Here is a 12,115-nt window from a genome sequence, read left to right as displayed (position 1 = left end):
TGATATAGTTGTAGTGTAAAAAGCTCTGAGCTGGGAGTCAAAAGAGTGTAATTATGACTATATAAGTAATTCTATCCAAAACAAACAAATTTTCACAAGTTGATGGTTTTTATTAAAGTATCTCCCATTGGTGGTAGTACTAAATAATACTAAGAAGGGTTAACCTCTCATATTGTCTCACAGCATCATTGAACCGACAGCTGTTTCTTCTGTAGTTGTCTGGTGTGGTACCTTTGTTCTCTTAAATGAACTCATTCTTCTTTAGGTGCTTCACGCAGACGTCTGTACCCAGGGCTCACTTCTGCAGAATGCTGATGTTATCATAATGAATAATGTCTTCGAATATTTTCTGGATGAGGCAGAACAGGCCAGGTACGTAATTTATTCAAGCAGGAAATCTGTCGTTAAAATATATCCAGCAAAGTATGGACAGGGTTTGGTAAAGTAGAAATGTTTTCCTGTTAGACTTTTTTTAAAATGACCTCAACTGTGAGGAAATTATATTAATAAAGAAGTGTGTTATGTATAAAACAAAAATAAAAATAAACTTTGTCTAACTTTGTAAAGTATTACATCTAATCGGGGGCAGATATAAAATGATATCATGACCCAAGCATTTGCTCAGTCATCAGGGCTTAACAAAAGACCATAGGCTTTGGAGTCCAGAAGAAAATCGAGTGCGTCTCACGAATAAAGTAGAGGAAGATGGCCATGGATGTTAGCTCAGGGCCAGTCATCCTCAGCAAAAAGAGGAGGATTGGCAGTAGATGTTAGCTCAGGGCTAATCTTCCTCAAAAAAAAAAGTGCCTCTCTGTATGTTTTCAGTAGGTGAAACCAATACAACTACTACAGTGACAGCTCTACCAGAAACAGCAAGTGCTGTTTTCAGAGCCATGCCCAACTGTGCCAAGATACTCAGCTTCCATTCTTACTAAAAAAACTCTTAAAATACATCATTTTTAAGGAACCACATCAAAACAACAAACAGCTGTAGCCCAAACACAATGACATTTATTATCAAACACTGCTACATGATTTTAGTTCTAGCCTGAGAAAAAGAACGTTTGTATGATTTTGCCTAATAAACTCTAGAATGTACTAGACCTAATAACCGTTGCTACAACTAAAATAAGTGCAAGTGACACACTGCCCACCACTCCACTGTGAGGGGTGCACATCCCTATTTCGCTTGGCCATCGCTCCCCAGTCTTAGGGTGTCCTGTCAAGACTCACGCATGGTGTGGAAATCCGTTCCACATCTGCACTCAAGGTCAATCAGAACCGATCAGACACTGCCCTCGGACACTTGCACAGGGCCATGGCATTCCATCATGCTTTAAACCTGGCTGATCCCATTGAACTTCTCAGGTGCCATACTGTGCAGAAGCCTTTCCAGTGAATATTTATGACAGCCAAAGAAAGTGATTTCATTCTTGATGTTATTTTGAAAGATCTGATCTACACATTATACTCCTCTTGTTAGTCTTTGCTAGGTTTCTGGCTTCTATGGCCTTTTTCCACAACTCTTCCCCACCTCTCCCCCTCAGCCCTGTTCCATTCTGCAGAACCGATTTTGTCACATTTCATAAAGAATTTAAGGGGCTTTAACTGCTGATCCAGCTCTGACTTGTGTATTGGTTCTGAAAACTGAGTTCTGGCCTTGTGGTAACCTGGGTCCCCATCTGGTCAAATCTCTTCCATACTGTAACTTCACAATTTTCCAACACCCCTTCAGGAACTGAAGAATTCACCAATTTCTACTATGTTGCTGCAGTCCTGTTTCCTGCAGGCAAACATTTTTGCCCATTTGGATTTCTAGATGTCACCTGTGCTGCATTTTCTTTTGTCATCCTCATTTTAAAAAAAAGGATTTCCAGTGCCGAGGAAAACCTAACATCTAAGTTTGTAATTTGTTGTAGAGCCTGGGAATATATCAGCCGTCATGTAAGGAAGCAAGGATCCTTATTAGTGACAGTACCAAGTCTCGAAGATTCTCTCTCAGGTCTTCAGGTAAGTAAGCCTCTTTCCCAGCATTTTCATTGTCAGAACTTTTCTCCTACTTCTTTCTGATAGCTGTTAGAATATTCTAGAAATGTTCTGTCTGAATATAGTGACAGATGACAGAATAGGAAGACCTTATGGCTTAAGATCTAGTTTGTGGTTTGTTCACTGGCCTCAGGAGCTCTGAAATTGTAATTCTTATCTTGATATAAATTCTTTTGCTTCTCCACTCAATTTTTCCAGCTGTGGGGTTACAGTTTTAGGTTAAAAAATGCTGTAAATGTTTGTAAGAAGCTTCGAACACCCACATTATAACTGTTTCCCTTAGAACAAAAGGAACAGAGTTATTCAAGGCTTCTAGAATCAAATAAGTAGACTGGAGGTCCACCGACCATGCACACTTCAGCTTCTAGGTCAGTTTAGAATCTTGCACAAACCACTTCCTCAGTTTCTCCATATAAAATAAGGCCGATATTTAATAATAAGATTCAACCCAATAAATTGACCCTTATATAAAGGTTAATTGGTGTTTGTAAAGCTCTTTGAGATCCCCTGATGAAAGATACTATTGTATTTCTTAATACAGAATATTATTGTTGTTTTCATTAGTAGCACTTTCCCTGCATATAAGCCCTGTCAAATTTAAGTATCTATTTCTTCCTTTAAAAAAACTAAACCATCATCAATAAAACCTTCTTAGAAAATTTTTTTGTCATTTATCTAAATTACAAAAGTAATTTATTTTGCCGTGACAAGGAAAATAATCCAGAGATAGGTTCAGAAAAGATGATAATCTTTCCAGTGTCCCCCACTTAATTCTTCCCCGTGAGATCCTCACCTCACAAGTGGTGTGATCTTACCATACTTTCCATACTCGTAAACACATACCTTTCAAAATATATGGTCTCCAATTTATAATTTCCCTATATATATTGAAGTAATTCAGTGATTTTCACTTTCCAAAATGATAGCTTTCACACTAAATACATAACTCTGTCTAGATAACCACTGGAAATTAATATTTATGAAAGAACCCTTATACATAAAGTCTTGAATAACTTTATTGCTTTCCTATTTAATGACGCTTCTTTAAATAGATATATCCGTTGGTGGCTCCAGAATCTCTGTGTGGGCATTCGTTTGCAATGTGAAGGGAAGGGCCTGAGGAAGGTTGTGGGAGATTAGCCCCCTCATGCAGCCCCTTAGCACCATCACTGTGCATATATGAACAGTTTTTGTGTGTTTTCTGTGTATTCCTCTTGTTATTTTAGTCTTTTATTATTTAAGCCTAATGATAATTACTAAACTAGTTACATTAAAGCAATTACTCTATTCTATGTTTTCTTTATTCTTTCAAGTTCCAAAATCAAAACACATTAAGTCCCTGAATCCACGGTCCTACCATTTAATATGACAAAGAATTGTTCATGTAGCACCATGTAGAACTTAGTTTTGCTCATTGTAATAAAAATCTGTGTTCAGGGCTGGCCTGGTGACACAGCGGTTAAGTTCACATGTTCTACTTCGGCAGCCCGGGGTTTGCTGGTTTGGATCCCGGGTGCGGACCTACACACCACTTGGCAGGCCATGCTGTGGCAGGCGTCCCACATATAAAGTAGAGGAAGATGGGCATGGATGTGAGCTCAGGGCCAGTCTTCCTCAGCAAAAAGAGGATTGGCAGCAGACGTTAGCTCAGGGCTAATCTTCCTCAACAACAACAAAAAATGTGTGTTCAAATACTTAGTCATAATTTCTTGAAATTCCAGAGAACAGGATCATTCTGCAATTTTCATATTTGTTTATAACTCTTTTTTTTTCCAGATTAATATACAATTATCTCCCTGGGTTGAAGAGGTACCACTGAACTATGATGTATACTCAGAAAAGGATGTTGACAGGGAAGCTCTTGAACAAATACACTTATATAAGATTCTCTAGCACACTAAAATAATCCTACCTCAGTGTAATGTTTTGTTGAATATATTATAAAATAGTGGGAAAAAAAGCATAACCCCAAAACCCTAATACATATTTTTTCTGCATATTCCTATCTAGTCTTTGACATATGTTTACATATTTGTAAGTAGTTGTATATGCATATAGACAACTTTGCTTTGTGTGATAATTTAATTAAATATTTATCTGAGGGGCCAGCTCCGTGGCCGAGTGGTTGCGTTTGCACGCTCTGCTTCAGCAGCCCAGGGTTTCAGTGGTTCGGATCCTGGACGCGGACATGGCACTGCTCATCAGGCCACGCTGAGGCAGCGTCCCACATGCCACAACTAGAAGGTCCCACAACTAAAATATACAACTATGTACTAGGGGGCTTTGGGGCGAAAAAAGAAAAATAAAATCTTTAAAAAAAATTTTATCTGAAAAATTTTGGTTTTCCCTCGTTTCTTTTATTCTGTTAAAAGTATAAATATGTGTCTTTCTTTATTCACTAACTCTGTATACCAAGTCCAGATGTGACAGAAAAACCAGAAGTAGCTTCTCTCATGGGAGAAGGGTGGAGGGGAAGGCAGGTTACATTGTATCCCGTTTATTAGATCTCTGTTCTGTAAGATTCCTTGTACACAGCTTTATCTGAACAGATTAGCACAAGAACTAAACTAAAAAATAATTGCAATTGCTAGGGAAAAGCACAGCTAGAAAGATAACCTCCAAAATATAAATAGAGATTATATCTAGGTAGAGCAATTACTGGTGTTTTTGGTGTTTTTTTTTTATTTCTGTATTTTCCTTTTTTTTTTCTATTATGACTTTTTTTTTTGAAATCAGGGAAAGCAAAAATTTTTTAAAAGAATATAATGGAACATCAAAACTTGTACACTTAACTAGTTCCAATAATCTCATATTTAGCATTACATTTAAATTACCTTTTTAAACTAAACTAACCCACGTTTTCGAATTCAGGACCTTGTGGAGATCTGTCTTTTCAAAGGGAGTTATCTAATATACTTTTTGTCATCACCTGCCTATGAAAAAGAATTTGCAGCGGCAGTCAATTCTAACTTTTAAAAGGAAGTTATTGGTCAGTAGCTAAACAAAATGCTAGAAATAAAAACACAAGTTTGGAACTTTGCCTTTACTGTCGATATTAATTAATAAGTTTAATATTTAGGGTCTGGTATAATATTGAATATCAGAATAAATGCTGAAATTCCAATAATTTCTTATTCATATAGGCATTACTTACTCCTGCAAACCCATTAAATATTCTTACCATGCTGCTCACCCAAAAAAGAAGCTAAAGCAAAGGTAGGAAGTATCTGTCAACTTCCAGCATCTCTGAGTAACAATTGGATGGATGTTTCCAGGAGGTTGTGCAGATTTTCTGAGACTTTGGAAAGAGATTTCTAGAAAAGGAGAAAAATTAAAAGTATTTTAAAATAGCTTGTAGCTGTTATTCATATTTATATTCATTGTTTTATATGTAATTAAATGTATTTATTGGTTTATTATAATAAGTTATGTTTAGCACTTGATTTCAAACACAACAAACAATATTGACTGTCGCAAATAGTGAGAGCACACATAAGACACAAATAGTAATCATCCATGAAAAAATGAGTTTATTAGCAGTATGGCACATAATTACAAACATATAACATTTATTGAATTTCACTTTATGCTACACCCGTAGAAACTATGTTTCCTGAACTCTGAATCCCAATTGCCCTAGTGTTTGCTCCTCAGAAGCATGAACCGCTAAAGCAAAATCTGCTGCTGTGGCCCTGGGTCAATGCCAGAACTCCCGTTCTAGAATGCCCCGGACAGGACAGAAGGAGAGAGAACACTAGCAATACTCTGGACCATGAGTCCAGAGACCATGAGAGGTCTATTTGTAAACCTAGTTTCAGGTCATTGAGCCCCTCATCTGTAAAATAAAAAGTACTCAGCTGTCATTAGTGGAATACAGCCTACATATTATAGGTGCTTTCCACAGACACGTAATTAAAGTTACAGAAACTATGGACAAGTATTTAACTACTGTTGTCACTACTATGGTTTAGACGTGTTAAACTATGGATCTTTAATTGATGGAGTGAAAAAAGGTATAAACAATCTAAAATACTGGAAAATAGCTGTGTGATATCTATGCTTAACATGTTTTTAAATAAATGCCTGAGGCAAATATTACAACTATAGGATATATTGAGGAGACATTTCTATACCAGTATTAGTATTCTGTATGTGGAATTATTTAACTTAATTTTAAACATCTACATGTTTGTCTAGAGACAATGACCGTCATTAAAAAGGCCAGTTTCTTACGTGAGGAGAATTGTGGGGGTGGGAAGTTTTACGCTTCCTGTGGTTTGTCACTCCTTAGTGTCAGCCTCCTCTCTCCCCTCTGCTGTCCGTGCAGGGTGTCTCAGAAGGCTCAGGAGGAAGGAGGGTAACAGAGTTAAGATATTTTCATATTTCAGCAGCCATTGAAAAATAAACAAATAGAAAAATAAACAAAAAGAAAAACATTTTCTCATATAGCATTACTGGTACTCAGACACCTAAAAACAGTAAGATTACAGTAAACGTCCATATTATTTAGCTCTTTACCTCACAAAATACATGACAAATTTAATGAAAGAGTTAAATTCATGAAAACAAGTTGCTTATTATAAATTTAGTACTTTTTTCTGTCAACGTTCCTTTAAAATTACCAAACTTCATAGAGCTTCCCCAAGTTTGTCACCTCATTCCTTCATCTGATCTCCTCCTCTACTGCAGACGCCCTTGAGGTCCCAACCAGGTCCTATTTTGGGATACCACAGCTTAAATGTTCCAGAATTTCACTGTCAGTAGACATTATAAGGTATTTTCTGTTGATGGTGAATTCTGTAGTCATGCAACTATTAATTGTACTAACTAATCACACAAACATGTATTCAGCTCACACTATATATCTAGCACTCTGCCAGCCTCTGCAGATACAAAAATGGCTCCACCCTGAAGGAACTCTCACTCTAAGAAGGAAGAGGGACACGTTAGACACAGGGTAAAGAAAGATCCCTGGTAGAGGGAACAGCATGTGCAGAGGCGTAGAGGATAGTGAGTGTTTTAGTCTGACTAGAGCCCAGGGTAGGATCACATGAGGTTGGTGAAGTAGACGGATGCCAGATCAGGAAGAGCATGGTGTGTCAAGCAAAGAAGACCACATTTTATGCTGAGAGTCAAAGTGAGCCATTAAAAGATTTTAAGCAGCATATTGATATGGTCAGAATAAAATTATAGAAACATGATTCTGGAGACATTATCTAGGATGATTAAAGAGGAAAAACAAGAGGCAAGGGGATAAGTCAGGAAGCCTTTATGGTGGTCCAGTGCAGCCAGTAGGGATGAACTAAGGCAGTGACTCTGGGGATGGAGGGAAAAGAAAGGAGTCAAGAGGTATTGTATTTAGGAGGACTTGGCACTTTGTTGGGGAGTGCAAAAATCCAGAAGTGAATAGACCTTAAAAATTACATTTATGAAGATACACAAGAAAACCAATGTGACATTACAGCAAATAAGTCAAAAGATAATAGCCAAAAATCTACTGAATAGAATCTTATACTATCAGCATAAAAATAGTTAAATACTAAGTATATGGCCAAGAAAGAATGCTAGGAGGCAAAAATTAACACAATAGCTTTAAAAAGAACCTGCCAAGGGTGAAACACACAAGCACACACATGCGCGCGCACACACAGGATAAACAAGGATATTAACATTGAAGAGAAGGATTTGGGTGGGGCATAGAGTTCCAAACATTTTTCATGTAAATAAATAAGAATCTAATTGGGAAAAAAAACACTTAAGGATTTCACTGGGGACATGCTAGCTCAGAAAAAGATTTCTGCTTTTAGGAGGAACTCATTTCCTGGGTACAATATTAATTCAGCAGGCCCTGGCACTTGAGCTGCTGTTAACTTCCCTAGACTTATCCAGACGCCTTAAGCAACTCACCCACTTTAGGCTGCAGTTTACCCACTTGTAAAATAAGTTAATTAATGTTTTTAGACCATGAGTTTCACAGAAGTATTATGTACATTAACTGAATGATAGCTGAACACCTTGAGATACACACATGGAAAAGCACATAAATACAATACAAATTGGAATGGTTTTTAGTCTCTTTCTCTAAAGAAGTGACCAAAGAAAATTGGTAGATATAATAATCATAATTGTATCAAGCATCCTCATTTCCAAGGGCATTCAAATTCAAGTTACTCTTTGCCAACAACAATGATCATCTGGTTGTGAAATTCTCTAAATCTTCTTGGTTTTCTCAAATTTCTACTTTCTTTGAGGGAGATGAGAAAAAGAAAAATATGCCCAAGATAACCTCCTAGGAATAAGTTGAATATGGATTAATGAAAATGTAATCCTGTAGACTAAAAAGAAAAAAATGGATGAAAAATCTCAACTGAATCTAATGGCAAGAAAAGACCACAAGCTATGAAATCAGTTGTGTTTTTTTTGTTTGTTTTTTTTTTTTGAGGAAGATTAGCCCTGAGCTAACATCTACTGCCAATCTTCCTCTTTTTGCTGAGGATGACTGGCCCTGAGCTAACATCCATGGCCATCTTCCTCTATTTTATTCGTGGGACGCACTCGATTTTCTATCTGGACTCCAAAGCCTATGGTCTCTTGTTAAGCTGGCTCTATATTGTAGATGTCATAGCCTTAACGTCAACAGATTCTAATGGCAGGACGCTGCTTCATTTCCCCTTTAGATTCCTCATCAATGTGAGAGTTGCTGGAGTAGTCATCAAACATATGAGCTACAGCTGTGGTTTATAAATCTGTTGGGCGCTGAAGCCAAGAGGAAGAATGACAAGTAGATCATAGTTCAAAATTTGTGGCTTTTGAATAAAAAGTACAACATCACTTTAATATTATATTTAGTATTGCTTAATTCTATGAACATAACATCCTAGATGGAAATTATTCATGTGATTCTATTTGTACATTGAAAGTTACCTCTGTAGAAAGTAGGTTTAGTCTCTTCCCTTCTTTTTCCCATTTACTAAATTGTTCATCCATTGTAAAGTAATACCTGAACTTTTCAAAAGCAACTGAAGACATAGAAAATATGCCAAGATTTTGGCTTACAGGCAGAAAGGGCAACTAGTAGAGACTATAAATGATTTATGTAAAACGATGACTCAGTTTTTGGACTCCAGCTTTGTTTATTTTTCCTTGCCAAATAGCCATCATTATTTAGGTCAAATTGTAAGGTGCAAATAAGAAGAGCCATTCCTTCTGTTGGAAGACAAAGAATTCAGAGCAGCATACAAAGTTAGAGTTAGAAGATACCTTAGGATAAACTTAATCCAACTAACTTTAGGATAAACTAGTTCAACTGCATTTTCTTAGAGGAAGAAAAATCATATTTGAAGCCTCTTGGAAAAGTTGGAGAAAACAACTTCCTTAAAATATATCTGCATCCTGGCAACATAGGACCTCCAATTTATGGAATAAAATGAAGCTTGAAAAGTACCTTAGGTTGATGTTGAGAAATTGGAAGCTTCCTACTTTGCTGATAGGAATATAAAATGTTGCAGATGCTTTGGAAAATAGCTTAGTAGTTCCCCCAAAATGTTAAACAGAGTTACTATACGACCTAGCAATTCCACTTCTAGATACATACCCAAAAGAAAGAAAACATACATGCAACATAAAAACTAGTACACAAATGTTCATAGTACATTATTTATAAGAGCCAAAAAGTGGAGTAGGGGAAACAAATATCCACCAACAGATGAAAGGATAAACAAAATAAAATTCCATTGTGTGGAATAAAAAGAAATGAAGTATTGATACATGCTACAACATTGATGAATCTTGGAAATATTATGCTAAATGAAAGAAGCCACTCACAAAAGCTCACAGGTTGCATGATTCTATTTATATGACATGTCCAGAATAGGCAAATCTACAGAGACAGAAAGTAGATTAGCGGTTGGTTAGGGCTGGGACAGAGGCAGGAGGAGGATGCGAAGTGACTACTAATAGATACAAGGTTTCTTTTTGAGTGATAAGAATAGTCTCAAATTAGATTGTGGTGATAGTCACACAACCCTGTGAATATGCTAAGAACCACTGATTGCACACTTTAAATGGCTGAAATTGTATATTGTATGGTAGGTGAATTACATCTCAATAAAACTGTTTAAAAAAAAAGAAAATGAGGTAGGAAAAAAAAGTACCTTAGGTTGTAAACAGTATCTGTGGCTTTATCCTTCTAACAGCTGGGTAGTTATTTAGAACAGCAGTGTTCATATTATTAAATCATAAAGTGAGAAGACTACCTGTACTTAGTTTAAGTACATACTTGATTTTCAAAAAGCAAATAATTGCATTAAAAATTATATAATCTCAGTAGGTTCATTAGGAGAAAGGAGATCATTTTAGTACTGGAATATCACCTATTTTATGTGTATGTGGACGTAAAGTTCTAACTCTGAAAACACTGTAAACCAGCAGTCTTCCGTTCTCCTCTCACGCAAGTCCCCCGGGAACCCTGGATGGGCCTTCAGCATTTTCATAGCCTTCATACATTTTTTAGCACTGATGACAACTTCTACATTTATGACTGTAGACGTGAAACAAGATCTGGAACACGTCTAGCTGACTACGGTCTAAAAAATAGCAGGCTGCCCCAAAACCAATGAGGCAGCAGGCCTCAAAGCACTGGAGTACCCTGTCTTTTTTTCTCTGTGTTTAATAAGAGTTTGCTGGGAAACTGAGCATAGGTACTGGGACTAGGAGATGCCTATGTACTGAACACTGAAGGGTCAGAATGACTTGGGTAGGAAAGATGGGGCACTCAGAAAATATATCTTTGATCCCTGCAAAAGGACTCCAATTTTTGTAAAACAATTTGAAGAAACCAATTCTTAGGGCTTTACTAAGACACAAATTTAGAATCCTAACTAGTTCTTCTAAGTACTACTTCTAACGTTAATATTGGTATCAAGCCATACAGCTTGATTGAGTTATAATCAATACACAGTAACTGCAATAAGTACACTATGACATGTGTGCACTTTTGAAGCCATTACGACAGTCAAGATGATAAACATGTCCATCCCTCTAGAGTATTCTCTTATCACTTTATCATCCATCCATCTCTTGACCCCTGCCCCAGGGAAAAACACTGATCTGATTTCTGGCATGATAGCTTAGTTTGCTTTATATAAATGGAATCATACTGTATACACTTTCTTTGTCTAGCTTTTCTCATTCAGCATAAGGACTTTAATATCCATGCGTGTTGTGTATATCAATACATAGTTTGTTCCTTTTTATTGATGAATAGTGTTCCATGGTCTGGATACACTACCATTTTCTATCCATTCACCAGTTGATGGACTTTGAGTTGTTTGTCAGTTGCAAATAAAGCTGCTATGAACATTTGTGTACAAGTTTTTGTGTGGTTATATACTCTCATTTCTCTTGGGTAAAAACCTAGGGCTGGAATGGCTGGGTCATATGAGATGTATATGTTTAAATTTTTAAATAACTGACAAACTGCTTTCCAAAGTAGATGTATCATTTTATATTGCAAACAACAGTGTATGAAAGTTCTGGTTCTTCCACATCATCACAATCTTAGTATGGCCAGTCTTTTTAATTTTAAGCATTCCAGTGAATATGTTTAAGTATCTCATTTTGCTTTTTCCCTCTTTTTTTTTTTTTGAGGAAGATTAGCCCTGAGCTAACTACTGCCAATCTTCCTCTTTTTGCTGAGGAAGACTGGCCCTGAACTAACATCCATGCCCATCTTCCTCTATTTTATACGTGGGACACCTACCACAGCATGGCTTTTGACAAGTAGTGCCATGTCTGCACCCGGGATCCAAACTGGCGAACCCTGGGCCACCAAGAAGCGGAACGTGCACACTTAACCGCTATGCCACTGGGCCGGCCCCTCTCATTTTGCTTTAATTTTCATTTCCCAAATGATTAATGATGTAGATCATCTTTTCATGTGTTTATTTGCTATCTGTATATCTTTTGGGGGGAAGTGTCTGTTCAAATATTTTGCCCATTTTTATTATTTTTTTTTTTGCTGTTTCTTTATTTATTTATTTTTAATTTTTATTTTTTTCGGATGTGCATC

General features: G+C 36.7%; 1 protein-coding gene across 2 annotated transcripts in view; it reads left to right on the top strand.

Annotated features, from left to right (window-relative positions):
* The window catches only part of LOC106827100 (uncharacterized), a 40,828-nt gene that overhangs the window by 23,335 nt on the left and 5,378 nt on the right, over nt 1-12,115 (top strand). Inside the window, exons 6-8 of one of the 2 annotated variants that reach the window (XM_014834757.3) lie at nt 266-372; nt 1,920-2,010; nt 3,823-4,376. In XM_014834757.3, the coding sequence (XP_014690243.3) occupies nt 266-372; nt 1,920-2,010; nt 3,823-3,939 (315 nt within the window). In that variant the 3' untranslated portion in view covers nt 3,940-4,376. Of the gene's footprint in view, nt 1-265; nt 373-1,919; nt 2,011-3,822; nt 4,377-12,115 lie in introns of those variants that run through there. The other variant, XM_070504247.1, reaches the window with a different exon arrangement.

The sequence above is a fragment of the Equus asinus genome, chromosome 2 (assembly GCF_041296235.1).
Source record: "Equus asinus isolate D_3611 breed Donkey chromosome 2, EquAss-T2T_v2, whole genome shotgun sequence".
Taxonomy (NCBI): domain Eukaryota; kingdom Metazoa; phylum Chordata; class Mammalia; order Perissodactyla; family Equidae; genus Equus; species Equus asinus.
The sequence above is the reverse complement of the archived record's forward strand: the minus strand, read 5'-3'. Positions and strand labels throughout refer to the sequence as shown.